This window comes from Dermatophagoides farinae, chromosome 6, assembly GCF_024713945.1.
Source record: "Dermatophagoides farinae isolate YC_2012a chromosome 6, ASM2471394v1, whole genome shotgun sequence".
NCBI classification, from domain to species: domain Eukaryota; kingdom Metazoa; phylum Arthropoda; class Arachnida; order Sarcoptiformes; family Pyroglyphidae; genus Dermatophagoides; species Dermatophagoides farinae.
In genome coordinates, this window is record NC_134682.1 from 5,179,997 (window position 1) to 5,200,000 (window position 20,004).

Here is a 20,004-nt window from a genome sequence, read left to right on the forward strand (position 1 = left end):
GCCGCCGCCATCGACATTGATCTATGAAGATTTTACGTTTCGAGAAGCGGCGGCAAATTGAGCAATTGGCAAGATAAAGAAAGAGAGAGAGAGGTCAAATGTGTGTGTGTGTGTGTGTGTTTGTGCATCTTGTCAGAAATCTAAAACCATCCATCCTAGTTAGTTATATTTGGTGCTTGAAATTGAGATGCACGATAAACTTGTGGATGACTATCGAAATGTTTCAAGTCATAAAGATCTTGCGACACTCTGACTAGACCTTAATAAAACAAACACGAAAAAAATGCGACGACTGAATGGTGAATTGGCAAGTGAAAAAGACACTGGTGGAAAGAAATTTGAGACCAATTTTGACTCGTTGTTGACGGATTGTGATAACGAAATTGATTGACCATCTGCATGGGATTCAAAAGCCACTAGGCACTAGGTCCAGCATGATGACAATTTCAGATGTTGGTGACAATTTATTCGACACAAAAAAGGGTTCTCTTGGTTTATGTGCAAATCAATGAATGAATGAATGAAAATAGAAACAAACTTGAACTTGAAAAAGAAAACGGCAATAAAACGTCAAAGTCCACACATCACAGACATGGACGATTCGCGTGTGTAGACGACGTCTTGAATGATTATCACTGATTCGGTGATTGTTTTATGGCTCCATTTTCTATTTCTAACTCTCACACGATATATCATATCATTATCATTTGATTATTACGGCAGTAAAAAAAGTTCGAAAATTTTCAAAATCCGAATTTCGCCCGTCTGGCGCCAAACATAAAGTACGTGTCTTGCTTTGATTGTCGGCTTTGATTCTTTCCACTGTATTCAACATCAACAAAATCACAAGTTGTTGTTTCTGACACTTTTGAATGACATCAATCAATCAATCAATCCAGTGAAACGAGTGAGAAAAGGTTTGATTCAGTTTTATTATTAGCTGATATATCGTCCATTTGGCCATTCACAAAGAGTGAAAGTATGCTGTACAGTGTACACATTACTGATGAATCAAGAAACTCTGAAAAGTGGAAAAAATCACCGGCAAAGTCAATTGGACATGTAAAATGCACTGGAGAATTGCAAGTTTGATTTTCCTTTCCATCACCAGAATTGATGATGATGGTGGTGATGGCTTCATTCATTCACAACAACAAATGGGATATGAACGAGGCCAATCCCAAGGGCAATGCATAGATCTGAGATGATGCAAAAAATTAAATTTCATTTTTTGCCAAATGAACGAATAAATAAAAAAAAATATGGCCCCAATGGAGTGAGTGTGCGATGGACAGACAGACAGACAGACAAAATTCGAATGTTGTGTTTGATGATCGATGTCTGTCTCTCCTGGGAATTGATTTGGATATTTCCAGATGAAAGATGACATTCATCCGAATATCGATTCGTTTGTCAATAAGAAAATTGCTATCTACGAATGAATCAATCAATAGATGCATCTTGGTTTGTTTAGCCACGTGTGTGTGTGTGTGTGTTTGTAACATATTACGTATGAATGACCAGACTTGCCAGCATAAACACACAGGTCAAGTCAATAAAAAAAAATGGAATTGAAAACAATGGACATTGGACAAACAGAAGAGAAGAAAAGATGATTGAATCGAATGAAATGGAATGGAATGAGATGAGAAGAAAGCCAGAATAAACATCCAATTATCGGTGTCGAGTCTTTCATTCATTCATTCATTCATTCATAGATTGTGATTGAATGTGATAAAAAATTTTCGCTCAAATTCAAGATTTGTTGTCGGTCAGACTTACGTGATCGGAATGATGATGATGGTGGTGGTGAATGTACAAAATGTCCAATTTTTTCTTCGGAGACTTGAAATTTGTGTTAAAACTCAACAAATAATTGGCAGATTTGAGCCATAATAAAGTATGCCTAAAACAAAGTCAAGTTCAAGACCTAGTGGTCATTGGTTTATATTTGGCCAAACAACTTGCGACTGTTTGATCGAAAAATTCATTTTTATTCATTTCATTAATCAATATAAGAGTTTTCGCTGTATTCATGTTTGAAATTTGGATCACTGTTATGTGTATATAGAAATGGGGAGAATGAAAACAAACAAACGAACGAACCGAAGGAACCAGAAATTTTGTTTTGGTGTGTGTGTGTGTGTGTGTCGGTGTCATTGTAGTCGCTATTCAATGACATTTACCTGGACGTTAATCATTGATAATGATGGTGATGATGATGATGATGATGATGTACAAGAGAAACAAAGTTTTGACAATCAAAGTAATTCAATAGGTGTGTATATAATGGGCATCAATTCAATAACGATGTCTCGGTGTGTGTGTGTTTGTAAATCTCCTGGTTTGATCCGATAAAAAAGTGTGTGGATTGGAGTGGAGATTGTAGGATTCATCATTTCACAATCGTCGCCACGGCATGACTTATTTACACAGAACCACTAAACTAGTCCAATAAACTAGTCACTGGTGCATGGACTGGACAGATCGGATGACATGTTGCTAGGAGGCTGATGAATATCTTGTTCGGCTTTTGTGGTGGTTGAAAAGTGGAGAAAGAAATTCATTACCATTGTTTGCAGTGAACATTGGCTTACCTAAATAGGACATGGGTGTGCAAGGTCCATTGGCGCCATTACCGCCGCTACCATGACCGAGTGATGATAGACATGTATCGCTCGATGCATTCATGCCGCCATTCCCATCACTATATCCGTGCATCTATGTTTTTGAGAGGAAACAAAAATTTCATTCAAAACTCATTACCGGGGTCGAAATTGAATTTATTTCATCATAATGATCCATCATCGAACAAGATTAGGATGGAATATCGATTATGATTGTGACAATCGATGTTCATTGCAAAAGATCAATATATCAATACATCAATATATCAATATATCAATATACCACACTAGCGAGCACAGTAGTGGCAAAAAAGTTTCATCTGACTGCAAATGTGTCATGTCGAACAAGAACAAAACAAAGCAATGCAGATATGGCTTGCTTGCTGATATTGTTGGTGCAATATATACAGAGAAGGAGGGTCTCCTCTATAGTCTGAGAAAATGGAAAAAAAAACAAGAAAATCGTTTTCTCCTCAGTCTGTGCGTGTGTGTATTACTACTGGTTGAGTGTCTTATAGGTTCGGAAAAAGGTTTCCGTGGATATACCCACACGCATGCATTCTCGTAGTGATCGCGACCAGCAATGGCAACACACCTCATCCTTGATTTTGTCTTTTCCGTTTGATGTTGATGTTTAGTGAACTGAACATACCTGTGATACAAGATGTTGAAATTGTGCAGCATTCGGATCAATATCGGGTTGCATTGATGCATAATCGGCCAACGCTTTCCACGGTGGTTGATAGCTATGTACATCAATCGGTGTCATCTGAACGGGACTTTCGTGTCGTACAGGTGATGTCGCTATCAATGGCACACCACGCATCTGTCCAATGTTGAGTTGTCGACCATCCTAGGGAGCAATAAACAGAAACAGAAACAAAAACAAATTGAGGCAATGTGCAAAACCCAAATACATGATACATATACATAATATACATAATTTAATTAATTTGATTGTTTTCCACATTCACTTTCGAATGACTTGACTCATGAATTCGTGCAGTGGGCCAAACTACAACACGTGACCATCATCATCATTCACAAACCACAAATAATGCTGATCATAACTTGGCAAAATTACCTTGAAAAAATGTTCGTCTTGGAAAATTTCCGAGAAACTTTCCGCGAAAATTGTGCCACATTCAGCAATTTGTCGATAATTTTTATCCATTTTATATCGAGTGGATCATGATAACACGTGCATCACACAACTCATCGGGCACGTGTGTGCATCCTATCCACCTTTTTCATGTTGTTCACGAATGTGCGTGTGTGTGTGTGTGTGTGTGTGTGTATGTTTGGATATAATCATATTATTCTGGAGTTTGTGCTTTTTTGAAAACAACCACCATTACTTTTTCACATGACAAACAATATGGCTGTGATTCATCACGCATGTCAAAACACACATGGCCAGAATTTTGAGAAAAAAAAAGACAAAGCATTTTGAACCAAGAGAACCGAGAGAATAAAGAATAAAAACTTTGGAGGTATCAATTACTCACTGGAACACATTATCATCATCATCATCATCATCATTGTGTTCCGCTACTATGCTACGTGTGGCACGTGGCCATTGCTAACCAAAGAATTCATACACAGCAAAGGCACGTGTCTTGCTCATGAACAGAGAGAAACGGAAAACAAGAAAACACAAACACACCCATGTATGGAGAAAGAATATGATTCTGTTTGATAATCATATGCAACGGAGAAAACGAAAACAGGAAGCATGTCGGAATACATGACAAGTGTAATTTGAAATCATCACGATCAATGTCACAAACTGAAACTGGCCCAAAAGAAAAGGTAAATTTTCCATGATTACTCCAAATTATCGTCAACAAATAAATGGAGCAACTGCTGCTACTGCAAACATTGAGACACACACACACACACATACATACACATACCATCTGTCTATGTTTGTACAATGATGGCTAGTTTCTAAAATGAAATGGCAGAAAAAATCACCGTTTGAGATTTCGAGATAAGTGGCCCAACCGTAGATAAGACTAGAGCGAAATGGAAATGGAGAAACGTACATACATAACGGCCATAGATCTCAAGAGGCTTTTGCACTGGAACACTTTTGCTCACTGTCCCCTTGTTTCAAAAACAGACCCGGGGGAAGATGGATGTGAAGCAAAACATCTGCAATGCCTGTGTATCCATTAAAGATTTTTTCCGCTTTGCAAAATTCCATGATCCAAATCTTGAACAAATACTATTGGCCATATGTATCGATTTAGAGCAAAAGAATCGAGATTTTAATCTAGCTAATTGAGTCTGTTAAATCTGTGGCACACGTCATCATCATCATCATCATCATCGATATAAATCCCTTGATTCTCGATTCCATTCAATTGCTGCTGGATTGGCCATTTTGTACACAACAACTCTTGTGACACGCGCTCTGTTTGAATATGAACACGTTTGAGCCATCTAAAATTTTTGAGACGATTAACCGGATTATGGAAGAGGATTTATAAGTGATGAGTGTGGGAAGAATGAAAAATTTCATTTGGTAATGACATTATTATTTAATGATGATGATGATGATGATGAGATGATTTGCAATTGTCACCTTGAAAACATCATCGAGTCTACTGTTTGAGTTTGACTTTTGATTTTGATTTTTTGTTTTCATTTTTCGTCCTCATCTGAATGAAAATGAATCAAAAAAGTCACAAGAGAATTGATACATTGTGTGTATGAGTGTGTATGAGCGTACGGACACAGAACTTTCAATGGAAGCGAATCAATGCCTTTCTCCCGGGAGTAATTAGCTCATGACGATGAAGAAGGAATTCCAAATAACTTTTTTCATCCATCCGGATGTTTTACTGAAACTGGAAAAAAGTTTCTCAAACACACAGAGACAAAGTTTTTTGTGTTTTTATGTGTGTTTGTTTGTTTCTGGTGCACAGATCAGATCAAGGAACAAATGACAAAATCCATTAATCGGCGAAAAGTTTTACAATTTTACAGTTTTGCACTACTGCTACTAGCAGGTAATTCCAGTTAGTCCAGAACGACAACAAAAGATTCAATTTTGCGGCAAAGACAAACATTTTTCTTGTTTCTTTGTTGATGATGAATGCTTGGAAAGTGGTGATGGACAAACAACAACAACAACAACAACAAGCTTAATCAGCCAAGTGTAAAACAAACACAGACCGAACAAATGGACATTTTCTTTTTCTTTTCGATTCTTTCTCACGCCGCCGCCCCTCTCTTAAGGATGTTTTTTTCTGTCTCAGTAAGTTGAAAGCTTTTATTTCTGGTCTGTCGAATTTTCATTAAGAAAAGAGAGAAAGAGAGAGAATGGAAACAAAAATGCCGATATCCATTAAGGGAGAAATTGTTTTCACCTGGACAAGCACGTGCTTTTAAGGTCGAAATAGAGTAGTGGGTGTCGAACAATCGATAATCGATTAGTGAATCAATGGTCGGCCGGTCCTTATGGTCTGGCGGTTAATGAGAAAAAGGTGTTGTTGTTCTGTTGTTGTTGTTGTTGTTTGAAAGCGGCGTTTTTCATGTTGTTTTGTTTCATAATATGTGACATGCGATATATGTCGCATTGGGCAATTTGTCGGTTTGGTTTGTTTGTGTGACATATTGTGAGACGGAGAATGGATGTGCATTATGTAAAGTGATGTGATGTGATTTGATAATCGATGGCTGACTGAATGGATAGTTTTAATGGATTCATCATAACAATGAATTGATCATTTGTGAAATAAATCTAGTCTGCTCTAGTCAATTTAGTTGGTGCATTTAACAACAACAACAACAACGAATACAATATAGATCCATTAAGATGAATAATGCACACATTCAGATCTAATCGATCAGCGAGATCAAGTTCCTGTTGTTGTTGTCGTTGTTGGAAATGGAACCAATTTAGTCAGATTGCAACTCAAAGTCATTAACAACAAGAATTGTTCACAGAGACCCCAGGAAACAGGTGTCAGAACAAAGGCGATGACCGATCACAAAGGTGAGACCTAGGCTAATTTCCACCCATTAAGATTCCGAAAAGGTCACAAAGGTTAATGGAGTGCGAGAAAAGAAAATGGCTGGTTGATATGTCCATTAACCTTTTGGATTTTGAAAATGGGAATAATTCACAATTGAGTCTATTCATTAATTGATTCATCAATTCAATTAGGGACCCTGAGGGTCCTAGTTTTATGTTTTGATTTGATTCGATGATTGTTTCGCGTTTCATGTAGTTTCATGCATTCAGACACAATGATTGGCATCCATTTAGGCACTAATGCTCGATCGATGGCTTCACACACACACACACATAATTGATCGATCGAGATCGAGATCGAGTATGAACAACATGGTCATATAGAGTCGGTTATGCAGGCATTAGATTTGATGCTTGAAATGGATTTTTGTCTGATCAGTAGACTCGGCATTCTTTTGTTGTTGGACAACATTTATCATTTTCTCACATTCAGATTCGTCTGGCGCGTCTAAATTGAATTAATCAATTAATTAGCCACAATCTAGCATTGCAATCAGTAGTAGGTTTGTCGGTCTTTTTCTGAAGAATCTAATCACTGGTCACATCGTTGAACCTTGGATTGGATTAAAATTAATCAAACCAAGAAGAGAAAGTGTCAACTATTGATTGATAAAAGATTGGCCAAGTTTAATGAATGAAATGAGCAGCAGGTGTTGAACAGTCAAATAGTATGCTAATTGAGTTGATCGCCTACCTTTTCCTGTTGTTGCATCTGTTTCATTAGGATGCTGCGTTTTTTGTCTTTACATCGTTTATTTTGAAACCTGAAATCGAACAAACGAAACAAGACAAACGAAAGATTGGTCAACACAGAGCAATTACATGGCTGTGTATAATACTCGGGCACTTACCATACACGTATGACCCGTGGAGAAAGGCCAGTCATCTCGACCAATTGCTCCTTCATCAATGCATCCGGACGTGGATTGGCATTATAACATGAACGTAGTGTGTGCAGTTGCTTCTCGTTGAGAACAGTACGAACACGTGTTGGTTTGTGATCAGGATTCTTATTCGAATTATGGTGATGTGACATTGATGATGATCGATGCGATGATGAGGATCGATGATGGTGATGATGATGATGATGATGTTGACCACTTGAATTTGTCGATGAAGAATTTGTTGATGATGAGTTGTTGTTGTTGTTGTTGTTGTTATTGTTTGAGTTTGATTGATTTACACTATTCAATTGGTTCGATGGCTGTAGAGGTGGTGGTGGTGGTGGTGGCGGCTGCGGTATCACTGATGATGACGGCGGTGTCATTGATCCTGACGATATAGACAGCGATGTTGTCAGCGGTGGATCCATGTGAAGAGCTATGAGAATTGAAATGGAAAGAAAAAGGACGTTTTTCAATTTTCAAGTGATAATTGGTGAAAAGTGGCCACTTGATTGAAAATTTGTTTTTCTCCTGAAGCGAAAAAACCTGGGAAAATCAAACAAAAACTTACCACCGGATAACGAGGATAAATGTGTAGGTGCACCGGCACCACCGCTTGGCGATATATTGCTACTATTCATGTGGCCGTTTAGATCACCACCCGGTCCGGGTATTATACCGGCCGGATGTAAAGGCATCGACGGTTGTTGTTGATGATGCACCGGATTATTAATTGACGGTGATCCTGGAGCACCAAGACCTAACAATTGGCTAGCAGCACTGACATTATTCTCTTTCAAACATTCCGGTGTCACAGGTGTTAAAGGCGTTAATGATGATGATGTTGACGATGACGACGATGATGATGAGGAAGAGGAGGACGATGAGGATGAAGATGATGATGACAATGAGTGATTCGATGCGGACAAACCATGTTGCTGTTGTTGAGGTGGTGGCGGTGGTGGTGGTGGTGGTTGATGATGCAGATTAGGATGTAATGAAGGTGGTTGGCGATGATGTAGCAGTTGCGGCGGACCGATAAAGTGGCCATGTGGATGGAGATGATGCGATAACGGTGGATGATGGCCACCCAAAATGGTCACAACGTCGTTGGCTCCGTTGAAGCCAAGTCCAGCAGCTTCGTGATCGGCCTGTTTACAAAATGGAAATGTTTGCCAAATGGATTTGGTTTGCCAAACGGTGCATACATACTTTGCAGAAAAGGTCGTCGAATTTCAGGACAAATTCGTCGCCACGTGTCAATTGTCGTGCACAAACAGCGCAGCGAAAACATTCGACATGATAGATTTTATTACGAGCACGCATCACCAGATCCGTCTTGCTGAAACACAGTGAACATTTGGCGCATTTGGCGCCAAACAACCTAAACAAAACAAAACAAAACAAAACAAAACATGTAAAAAACATAATGTTTTACAGATTCGTAATGAAAAATGAAAAATCTGCAGATCTGGGTGTTGAGAAAAGCCAGAGAAAGGCTATAAATCTCGTGTTTGATGATAAAAAACAGATCCACTGAAAATTTATTGTGTTTATCATCCACAGTTGAGACTGGTAGACTGATTGACATTGGCTATTCCGGCATAACGATTGAATCAGATTGCCAAGACACTCACTATCAGATTGCCGACGTCGCCATCATTATATGCCGATTTCGACACCGATAAGCAAGGTCATGTGTATATGGTGTGTGTGTGTGTGTTTGTTTGATCTATTCCGAACAGATCACCATTTCAAATTCAAAAGTCAACATATTGAAACTTTTGAAAAAATCCACACTCTTCAGAATACCTGGAGATTTGGAACGCATACACACTCGACAAAGCAAAGATTGTCATCAGGCAGTCATTGCGATTACATCATCAAGTGTATGGGTAAACAAAATTGAAAAAGTGATCTGAACAACAGCGAAACCAAAAATGGAAGCACCACCACCACGAAAACGAAAAACAAAGCCATAAAAAAAACCAAAGCCAAGTATTGAGTAAATAAAGCCAATAATGAATGCGTTTTAAACGACTTTGTTTTGGCGAAAAACACAACAACAAAACATCAATTCCATATGGCATGATGATGATGATGATGATGTTGATGATGATGTTTTTTGCCAATCGTCGAAACCGTTGAAACCCTAGGCTATCTGTGTTAAAATTTCTTCAGTCAAGACGACGACACTCGTATCGAAATGAACAATCTCCACACATACGAGTTTGGAGAGAAATTGTCTCGTCATTGTCAGTGATAGTGTTATCATGTGTCTCATTATCGATGAAAAGGTTGTCCAATGTATTCGTGTTTCGCTTACCTGAGATAATCTCGTTTACAGTACGTTTTGCCATCACGCACAAAACAAGTACACGATTCATCCAGATATTGTTGACAATCGGCACATTTCAGACAGCTTGCATGCCACTCAAGATCGGGTGATACCCGCAAGATGTACTGGTCGTAGATTTCCGAACCACAACCGACGCACAACGAGATTCGTTCAGCCGCTGATGGCCATTTACCTATCATTGTTGTGTTCAATTAGTGGTGATTTGTGGTCAGTGTGTATGTGTGTGTCGATGATGAGATTTGATTTTGTCGTCGTTATCGATGCCCGCCAGTGGCAGAGATTTGGTTCGATGGCATTTAATCAGTGAATGAATGAATGAGCGAATGGAGGGAAAAACAAACAAGTGGATATTCGACAATTTGATCGGATGAATTTATTCTATTGGGGCTTACGTGGTGATAATTGTGTAGATGTCGTCGATGAACAGGACGTAGATGTTGTCAAAGTCGTTGATGTTGACAAAGTGGAGGATGAAGAGGATGGTTCCGTTTTGATGGGCATCGATGAAGCAACCGCCATCGGATCAGTGATTTGAGGTGAAAAAATTTTTAATTGAATTGGTTGAAATCATCAACAATTCAACACACCACCATAATGACCCACAAAAGACACAAACTAGAGCACATTGACACACACACACACACACACGATTTGCAAGTCGAAAAAATGAAATTTTCACTTGGTCTCAGAATTTTCGTTTTCAGGTTCACTTTGTGATTCGTTCAGGTCGACTCTGTGAAATTCAATTTCGAGTGAGTGTGTGTTATGCCAAAATGTGGACAACGTCGAATTGCTCTTTCGCCACTCAAACATGCGTGTTTTGTTCAAAACATGCTACTGCTTTTCTATTTGAAAAAGTGCCAAAAAGATTCAAATCCCGCCTACAAACGAATCACTGGACCAATCGACATGACGAGCGACGATGGTGCTTGTCTGTAATTGGTTACTGTTGCTGTTTTAGTGACAACCCACTTGATACTCAAAGACATTCATTCGCACACACAGATCTGATCTGATGCTACACTCTAATGTAGCCATATGATCATCACCATCTGTCTGTCTTGTGATGGGAGCAGTAGCTACGTTATTTCTCAATGACGACGAAGAAGACAACAACAACAACAACAACAACAACAACAACAATTCATTGCACCCAACAATTTCATCCAGCAGCAAAAAGACCTGGCGTTGAACCAGAATCCTGCTTTGTACTTGATACACTTGATTCGACATGGTCATTCTGTGGGATGACAATCATTGGATTCTGGTTGTCAGTCAACCTGTTCATAAACGGCCGGTTTTGTATCCGAAATTAATTCATCGTGTGTAATTCAATTAAATCAGTGATGTACGCGGTTCACTGAGTCAATGACAGAACTGGTGGTCCTGATGGAACAGATGACATGTCGATATGTTCGGGGAGAATATAAAAAAAAACAGAAAGCAGAAAAGAGAAATTTGCTCAATTGAACACGATCAATGGTGCGGATGTTGATGGTTTATTCGAGACATTTGGTCGAATATTTGGAAAATCAAATCCAGTCAACAACAAGTCAACGGTCAAGTGTGTTTGTCCAAGAATGATTGAGATATTGGTCATCATCATTGTTCAGGTATGGAACTATGCAACGAAATGTTGACTCAAATGTTGTCGAGTTGTGCACAGTCAAAACAGAACAAGACAAGATAACAAGATAACAATAGTCGAATGATTGAAAAGGTGATGATGATGATGATGATGAAGGAATTTCACTGACAACAGACAACAAAACAGCACGAGACTTGAATCCATTGGAAAAAAATATTTCCATTGTTCGCGTATTTACCTCGATCATCTATGGATTGAATAATAATGACCTATTGAGATTGAGATTTTTGAATAAAAAAAATGTCCAGATCAAATGATAAAGACTACCTGCTGTATTTGTGCGTGTGTGTGTGAATGCAGAAATGTTCGAGGGACAAGATAATCCCTGGTAAGTAGCCAGCTAGACAGTCAATATGGCAAATTGAATTGTCAACCAGACGCATTTTGGATCGTTATCAGTGGCATAATCTCACTATTGGTATTGCATAAAGTTATTGAATACAAAGAAAATTTCCAACCAAGGACAAATGATTCGCTAACCCTTGGTATGTATGTAGGCGATTCGACATATGGATGTTGCTTGCTGACATGACTTTTTTTTCGCGACTTTATGGCTTTTTTACAGCAAATAAAACAATGAATGAATCAAATCACTAGCATTACTATCGAATCGAACATTGGCAAGTGAACCATGAATTCATTGTTCGATTCTGGATGATGGACCAACCAGTGGGGACAATAATCATCAAAGTGTCAAGTGAACAACATAATACATGCCGTGCCGTAAAAAAGGTGACGTTCAGTGTTCAGTGTTCAGTGTTCAGTGTTCAGTGTTCGATGGTTCTATTGTCGACGAATATTCTATTCATGATTTGAGTCATGTTCGGAACCATTGGACCAGAACCCGAAACAAGGACAGAGTGGAAAAGTTGCACGTGTAAAATTTTCAGTTTTATTGATGTTTGTACGAGTATTGGCATATAATGAGCAATGACGGTTCATTCATGTTGTTGTTGTTGTTGTTGTTGTTGTTTGAAACGACAACTTCATCATTGAACCTGAATGAGTTCGGAATGGATGTAAATATTCGAATGAAACCATTTCAAATGATTAGGGTGATGCACTATACTGTACATCAAGTGACAGTACAGTGTGTCATTGTTTGGGTTGAAAATGGAGCAAAATGAAATGAAATAAATGATACTTGTCAACGGGGTTCGTGTGTTTGTGTGTGTGTGTGTACAAGTGTAATACCCCATTAGAATACAATTGAACTATCAAAACCGTGCTACGTTCATGATATCCGTATCTCGTTATAATCAAATTATCAAACCATTTAGAATGGAGCTACAAACACTATTATGGTTATCATTTTCATTTCGTTAATGATGATTATCATTCGAATCGATTATTGGATTCAAGTAAGAACCATTTCAAGCAAATCAAGCCATGTTCTTAGAAATTCGCCATCATTACCACCGGAATGGTTGAATTGCTAAATGGATTCTTTCCATTAACCAAGTGAAAATGATCCAGCAACCTAATGGAATGGTTATCAACCGAGTGAAAATGCAAGCCCATTATCACCGAAACGATGGCCCTTGAATCAGGTCGACCTGGTATTGAGTTACCCATACACACACACACACACAATCAACGGGAATGATTTGAATGAATTGATTTATGGAGCCAAAAACAAAATATGTAACTCTTTCGAGTTGCCTTTTATTCAAAAGTGGTCCTTTCAAATCATGGTCCAGTCACTACTCACAAGTCAAGTCAATCAATTGTTTAACGAACGGACGAGTGAATGAAGAGTGTTGTGAATGTTCAAACAATTTTTTCAAATTGATTGAAAATGAATGAATGGATGGATGAAATGATGAGAAAGAAGCAGAACAAAACAAAAACAAAAATACTAGACGTTTGCATTGTGTCAAGTCAACAAAACATCAAGTTGTCAAATTGTAGAAAAATGTTTGCTACTCAATTGTTCTACTGGCTAACCCTTTGCTAGATTCAAACAACAAGACGATGATGACCATCCACAACATCATCAATCGAGACAAATTACAAGTTGGGTTTCAGTGTTGTTGCATGAATGAATGAATGAATGACAAACAATGGTCAATTTGACAGCTTTGTTCATCAGAAACTGGACTTGTCATACACACGAACATCCGGATGGTCAAATTGATATCAGAAATTGATTTTTATTCATTCATTATAAACCAATGATATTGGCCAACATTGGAACCTTGAGCCAACAGACTAGTGGCGTAGTACCGGCCATGTACGGTGCTTGTTTATGGTAGAATAGTATGCCATCAATCTGTGGAATTGAAAGAAAAAGACAGTTTGGGTTGCAATTCAATTTCAAACCAGTAGTACTACTAACCTCGGTTTCGAATGGATATGGGCCATGTTGGCCATATTTACATATGTTATCCATTGTGCATGGCCAATATGGCAATGTCTCAATGTGGATTCTTGAATGATCCACGTAGGATTGATCGGTTACCATTTGTTCATCGTTATCATTGTGATTAACGTTGATATGATTATGGATCCAGAAGAAACGAAATTCCGTATCACAGCCGTAGAATGAACAACCATTCCACTTGAATACGTCCAATATGTAGAAGCGACGTTCCGCTTCCACCCATATGCAATCGAGCATTGAATTTTTCGTTGCCGCCGATCGAATCTGACGATGAGATTCAAACTTGGAATCGACATTGTGACCGCTGCTGCCGCCTGGTAGGCTCGATTGAAACTTGAATAAAAAATGACCATTTCGGGTATATGCCCGGGTATGGCCCCCGTCAGCAATCAACAAGGTTCGTCGGCCTTTGGGGCAACAGACAAAGAACCAGCAATCGAAAAAATCTTCCGGCACATCCACCAGCCATTCGGATAGCATGAAACAGTCGGAAATTGCTTTTCGATAATTTTGGATCCACTTTCGTCCATTTTTCCGTTTTTTATTGTGCATCGTAATGGTGGAACATTCAGTTTCCATGGACGCAGTTGACGATGACTCGACAACGGTTTCATTATCATCATCGTCATCATCGACGGTGGACATTGTTTCGATCGGATCATCTTCGATGAGACGTCGCATTTTTTCGATGATGGATTCACGTTTCCTTTGGAAAAGAATATAAAGTAATCATCCACACATCGTTATCATCATTATCATTATTGTTATTATTATTACCAAGACAATCACTGGGTCTTACCTTTGAACATGGGCCAAAAATTCCATGCGGCGTTTGTGTTGAACATTTTTGACCACATCAAATTCTTCGGAATTTGTGTGCAGAAACTTGGGATGAATTCGATTCGATGTGCTGGTCATCGATGATTGATTGACGCTCAAATCGGCATCAAATTTAGTGATGAGCTCAATTTCTGACATTTTTGGTTCCTGATTTGAATTGAATTGAATTGAAATGAAATGAATGAATGTGATGAGATGTGATGAAATGTCAAACAAGGTTTTGCATACATGCATCCAATAATCGTCAAAACTATCGATACTATTGATTCGGATTCGTTCATCATTTGATTTTATTGGATTTATTTAAAAAAAATTGCCAAATACAATCATATATATCATATACGAGATCAATTTGAAATATACAATAGACAATGAATCGATACATTATTCAATGATTGTAGTGGATGTTGCCAATGTCGATGATGTGACGGGCAGATAGAGTTTGAATTCGGCTGGCAATTCATCTTCGGCATACATGCGATCGGCAAAGTAAACGCGTCGTAATCGGCAATTGGCGTTGATTGTGACGCGTACCGTCTCCATGTAATTGCTGCCATATGCTCGGCGACAGAAATCATTCAGGTTGAACGCAATCTGGTTCCAGCCATCATCCAGCCGCAATGGCATGGAACAGATGAAATGTTTCACTCTAGTGACTGACTGAAAATTGGACGCTCGAAAACGGCGTCGAACATTTTTATCGTCCAGGATTTCCACTTCAAAACTAAAGAAGCGTTTCAGATTCTTCACGATCAATATGAGGAACGGCAGTTTGATGCCCAAACTGGATCTCGGTTGTGGTGGCGGACAGGTGACGTATGTTGTGGCCACGTTCGAACCGGTGATTTCGATGACCAGCGACTGAATATCGTTATCGGTGATGCGTTTAATGCTGCCGTTTTTGACTTTTTTCTCCCAAATTTGCAGCGGATTCGATCCAATCGAATATAGTATGGACAGAAAACCACTTTGAAACGTATTCTTGAACATTGTCCTGGTAGCAAATTCAATCAATTGATTGATGATGATCAAGACGCGCGGTTGCCACAGAAACCAAAACAATAACACACAGGGAAACTTGCCGAAAGCAAATGAAATTCAAAGAAAATGTTTCCAGAAAAAAATTAAATGTGACAAGTTAATTATTCAAAATTGCAACACAACAAATTAAAATTCAAATAAATCCCTATTCTAATAACAAGTGATGACAAAACTTTCCTACAGGGCATTTAAAACAGATAATAATAATAATAATAAAATGACACGAAAACAACAACGATAAAATCCTAAGCCATTTGGCCATTCATGGCATGATGATGATCATCATCGGCCGATGATGAAGCATCAAGAAAGTCGATTATAGTCTGGTGAACATTTTCCGGCGAACAGAGATGAACGTGGTGACCACCCGGTATGGTGACGAAATCAAATTTGGGACATTTCTCCCGATACAATCGAATGTATCGATCGGATATTTCATCCGGATCGAGACGGACACCATTCTGCGCTTTCACAATCAGCAATTGACACTTTAGTTGTTCAAAGTAATGTGCCAATGAATCATTGTCCAGACGTTGGAACAGGATCGCTTTCAAACGATTATCGCGTGTGAAATAGACTTTTGCCGGATCGATAGTCGATGGTTTTGCCCCACGTTTCAACAGGATTTGTGCCCCTTCAACGGTTATCTTGCCAAACACTGAGTGAGCCGATATCAGTTTGGTGATTGCTGCTTGGTGATCATACAACGGTGGTGTTGTCGTTGAATTCGGTGTTTCGTTGATCGGTGTTGTTGTTTGATCATTGACACCGTTGGTCGTTGAAATTTTTGATTCCAACAAGAGAAACTGCTCGATGCCTTCACGTGTTTTCATGGCCAATTTGTTGGCCGGGAACGTTAACGGTTTAATCATATCCAGTGATATTATTCGTCGCACGGATGATGGATACAGACAAGCGTAGAACATTGCGATTGCAGCACCCATTGAATGGCCCAGTATTGTGAATGCGCAATCTTTCCATCCAAGAAATTGGACGATACGTTCCAATTCAATGACAAACATGGTGTCGTTGTATGGACAACCGGCTGGAAGATGTGAACTGAGACCGTGACCAGGAAAGTCGATTGCAACGATATAAAGATTGATTGGCAACAATGGTATCAGGCGATCGAATGTGCCACAATTGTCTTGCCATCCGTGCAATGCTGCAATTGTTGAATCAATTAGTAGTAATAAATGATAAATGAATGAATAAGTTATACAAGTACCCAACACACGGACAGTATCCTTGTGGATTGCTGGTTCATCCTGGTGATTGTGGTGCCATATCTTTCCACGAATCGAACCATATGGTACGGACATTTCAAAATCTGAACAATGTTCCAGTCGAGTCATTTCGATGTTCTGAATAAAGAGATAAAGAGAGAGAGAGAGGATTTAGTGTTTGAAATTTAAAAAAATGCTTACCTTTGGTGATTAGTTGATTGAATGTTGAACAGAACCTAACCTAATCAGTTAATAACTGGTTTTTATTACTGTGCACACATTATGAATGAAACAATTTCTCTTATCAAAATTCAATCAAGGAAATGTTATATACACATACACCAAAGACGTCAATGAATTTCTCGTATGTTGATCAAATCATGAGTTGTACACAATGGTCAGTGAGGAAAGTGAAAACAACGACAAACAAAAATGAATGAATTGCTCACAATCGATCGAAAGTGGTGAGTCATATGTGTGTGTCCAGTGAGTTATTTTTGCTTTCAACACACGTTAGAGTCGTTCATAGAAGCTGTTTTTGGAGAGACAAACACGATTCACGAGGATAACTTGACAAAACATCATAAATCATGATCATGATGATGATGACAATGGTGTTTGGCCATCGCATTGACATTCGCGGATGGTAAATAAACCAAACGGATAAACGGACCAACAATTTTACGACACTTTCCATGACATTGTCATGTCATATGACCGTCATGAATCGATGATTGCAATCGGATGGCGTCTGTTGTTTGTTTGATGTTTATGATGATGGACCTTCAAGATACCTTGGCCCAGTTTTTCATCACGATGTTGCTGTTGCAGTTGTTGGTTGTTTATCACCAATTTGTGCATGTTTTGTTGTTGTTTTTGTATATAAATATTGGCATCAAAAATGATCCAATCTGTAGAATTGTCTGTTGTTAATTGTTGTGTTAGTCAACATGAATTCCATTATTGTCGTTGTTTTCGGTTGTTATTTTGTTGTTGGTGGTTCTGTGGCCAATCCGTTGGGCGAAACGATCAGTGATCGTACGGTGAATGAAACGGACAAAAGTTTCATCACCATTATCGATCACATCCTCAATCTGGGTTCCATTCCGAAATGTGCCACCGGACAAGGTCAGCCTGGTCATTGTACGATTGGTAAATGCACAAATCTGGGAAATTATTCGGCGGTCGGTTGTGCTGGTCGTAATCGTTTCATTAAATGTTGTCCGAATGAGGTGGCTTTTGAACGTTATCCATTGGATAAAGAAGGTTTGTTGTTAACTTGTTGGTAGTCAATGTGTGAAAGCGAATTGATTGATTCATTTCATTTGTGTGTGTGTGTGTAGAATGCGGCATTCGACCAGCTCGACCGGATGGATTGATTGTGGGCGGTAAAGAGGCTACGCCTCATTCGTGGCCGTGGGCAGTTGCTTTGTATCGTGTTCGCGATCAACGTCGATTCTTTCAATGTGGTGCCACCATAATCAGCGAACGTTACATTCTAACCGCTGCACACTGTGTGTATCGATCAGCCGAAGCGACCGATCCAAGTGAATACGTCGTCAAGGTTGGAGCACATGACCTTTTTGGATCGGGTGAATTCATGCAACTAGACACAATAATAGTACACGAAAACTATACACCACAATACCATAATGATGATATCGCATTGCTTCGGTTGAAACGGCCATTGGATTTCGTGAGCAATGATCGTATAGGACCGGTATGTTTGCCTGAACGCGGATCACGAATGGGACGCAAGATTGGCACGATGGCCACAATGGTCGGCTGGGGTGTGCACGATCAGATGGATTTCACGCCGTCCAATACTTTGTATCAGGTGAAGGTGCCGATATCAAGTCTAGAAAAGTGTCGTGATACATACAACCGACTGCTCAACATGAATTATTATTTCGACTGGAACAATGTCATCTGTGCTTCCGAGGTGAACGGCGGTCAGGACACATGTCAAGGTGATTCGGGTGGTCCGATGCTCATATCGAAATCGAACGGTCGATACTACCAGACTGGGGTCGTTTCATTTGGCTATGGTTGTGCCGAAAAGGGCTATCCCGGTGTCTACACGTATGTGCCCAATTATCTGGCGTGGATCGGAGCTCACATGAATTGATTGGTTTGTGGTTGAGTATTTTTATTTGATCTCAAATTGGCAAATCAAGTTCAAGTCTTGTTTTTTATTAAAACTTATAAAACTTGTGATGATTGTGTATCACGATGGGGATTTCATTCTGTGTCAATGGTGAATGGAAAATGAATCATTACTGTGTTGAATTTGGTGATTGATTATATACTTGCTTTGGTTGTCATGATTCCAATTGATCTTTTCGATGCTGTTCCAATCAAGTTCAGTCGTTTGAAAAAGTGAACGTTCGAAGTTGGAAATTTGAAGTCAACAAAATGCAACATGTTCGAGTAAATGTGGTTTGCGTGTGTGTGTGTGTGTGCGTGATAGTGGTTTTGGCAATATTATCATTCATCATGTTATCACTAGATTGTGTAATAGAATAATGAAATGCGGATAGATGGCATTAGTGGGAAACGTACATAGAGAGAAAAAATGTTCATCGCTTATAATTTGAAAATGAATAGTGACAGTTATAAAGAAAAAACTTATCGTGTCGGAATGTTGAAATGCTACACATTGTTTCATCATCATCTATCTAAAATAATACATGTCAAATAATCAATAAATGGTAAACAATCTACTAGTTTAATTTTATTTTTTTTAAGAAATTGTGAATTTGGTCATTATTGTTTTGAATTTCTAAATTAAATTTATTAACCAAGTAGCAAATGGTCCTGGTTTTCAATCTTTGATTTTTGTACTTTGAATTGGTAGTGTTGACGTGAATAATAATTTAATAAAGTTTCGTAAATGGTGGTTAAATCATGAACAACTTGGTTTGGAAAACTAAAAACTTTCAAAGCTAATT

At 38.8% G+C, this 20,004-nt stretch overlaps 5 protein-coding genes across 5 annotated transcripts; 1 reads left to right on the forward strand and 4 right to left on the reverse strand.

Annotated features, from left to right (window-relative positions):
• Positions 1-1,973: 1,973 nt before the first annotated feature.
• On the reverse strand, positions 1,974-10,684 carry LOC124493847 (LIM1_Isl and LIM2_Isl domain-containing protein tup). Its single transcript, XM_047056955.2, has 9 exons — positions 10,308-10,684; positions 9,883-10,087; positions 8,769-8,940; positions 8,128-8,707; positions 7,524-7,992; positions 7,367-7,436; positions 3,280-3,480; positions 2,598-2,721; positions 1,974-2,530 (listed from the first exon to the last, which is right to left on the reverse strand). The coding sequence occupies exons 1-9, from the start codon at positions 10,432-10,434 to the stop codon at positions 2,460-2,462; spliced, it is 2,019 nt and encodes a 672-aa protein (XP_046912911.2). The 5' UTR covers positions 10,435-10,684; the 3' UTR covers positions 1,974-2,459.
• A 3,007-nt stretch (positions 10,685-13,691) lies between these two features.
• On the reverse strand, positions 13,692-15,009 carry Snup (snurportin-1). The gene is made up of 3 exons (XM_047056956.2): positions 14,746-15,009; positions 13,902-14,652; positions 13,692-13,835 (listed from the first exon to the last, which is right to left on the reverse strand). The coding sequence occupies exons 1-3, from the start codon at positions 14,922-14,924 to the stop codon at positions 13,728-13,730; spliced, it is 1,038 nt and encodes a 345-aa protein (XP_046912912.2). The 5' UTR covers positions 14,925-15,009; the 3' UTR covers positions 13,692-13,727.
• Positions 15,010-15,069: 60 nt separating this feature from the next.
• On the reverse strand, positions 15,070-15,887 carry Bug22 (cilia- and flagella-associated protein 20). The gene has a single exon (XM_047056959.2). The coding sequence runs from the start codon at positions 15,774-15,776 to the stop codon at positions 15,171-15,173; it is 606 nt and encodes a 201-aa protein (XP_046912915.1). The 5' UTR covers positions 15,777-15,887; the 3' UTR covers positions 15,070-15,170.
• Positions 15,888-15,896: 9 nt separating this feature from the next.
• On the reverse strand, positions 15,897-17,456 carry LOC124493850 (putative serine hydrolase). The gene is made up of 3 exons (XM_047056958.2): positions 17,255-17,456; positions 17,056-17,191; positions 15,897-16,992 (listed from the first exon to the last, which is right to left on the reverse strand). Exons 2-3 carry the CDS (start codon positions 17,180-17,182, stop codon positions 16,073-16,075), a joined length of 1,047 nt encoding a protein of 348 aa, XP_046912914.2. The 5' UTR covers positions 17,183-17,191; positions 17,255-17,456; the 3' UTR covers positions 15,897-16,072.
• Positions 17,457-17,971: 515 nt separating this feature from the next.
• On the forward strand, positions 17,972-19,181 carry LOC124493849 (trypsin-1). Its single transcript, XM_047056957.2, has 2 exons — positions 17,972-18,319; positions 18,397-19,181. The coding sequence occupies exons 1-2, from the start codon at positions 18,004-18,006 to the stop codon at positions 19,179-19,181; spliced, it is 1,101 nt and encodes a 366-aa protein (XP_046912913.2). The 5' UTR covers positions 17,972-18,003.
• Positions 19,182-20,004: the final 823 nt, after the last annotated feature.

Excerpts from the sequence above, each read along its gene's own strand:
- LOC124493847 (XM_047056955.2), bottom strand. The coding sequence starts at position 10,434 with ATGGCGGTTGCTTCATCGATGCCCATCAAAACGGAACCATCCTCTTCA. Across the intron at positions 7,993-8,127 it reads TTTATCCTCGTTATCCGGTG|CTCTTCACATGGATCCACCG; the intron begins GTAAGTTTTTGT and ends CAATTCTCATAG. Across the intron at positions 2,531-2,597 it reads CACACCCATGTCCTATTTAG|CCGAACAAGATATTCATCAG; the intron begins GTAAGCCAATGT and ends CCACCACAAAAG.
- Snup (XM_047056956.2), bottom strand. The coding sequence starts at position 14,924 with ATGTCAGAAATTGAGCTCATCACTAAATTTGATGCCGATTTGAGCGTC. Across the intron at positions 14,653-14,745 it reads TTTTTGGCCCATGTTCAAAG|GAAACGTGAATCCATCATCG; the intron begins GTAAGACCCAGT and ends TCTTTTCCAAAG. Across the intron at positions 13,836-13,901 it reads CATATCCATTCGAAACCGAG|ATTGATGGCATACTATTCTA; the intron begins GTTAGTAGTACT and ends TCAATTCCACAG.
- Bug22 (XM_047056959.2), bottom strand. The coding sequence starts at position 15,776 with ATGTTCAAGAATACGTTTCAAAGTGGTTTTCTGTCCATACTATATTCG.
- LOC124493850 (XM_047056958.2), bottom strand. The coding sequence starts at position 17,182 with ATGACTCGACTGGAACATTGTTCAGATTTTGAAATGTCCGTACCATAT. Across the intron at positions 16,993-17,055 it reads GGATACTGTCCGTGTGTTGG|CATTGCACGGATGGCAAGAC; the intron begins GTACTTGTATAA and ends CAACAATTGCAG.
- LOC124493849 (XM_047056957.2), top strand. The coding sequence starts at position 18,004 with ATGAATTCCATTATTGTCGTTGTTTTCGGTTGTTATTTTGTTGTTGGT. Across the intron at positions 18,320-18,396 it reads TTATCCATTGGATAAAGAAG|AATGCGGCATTCGACCAGCT; the intron begins GTTTGTTGTTAA and ends GTGTGTGTGTAG.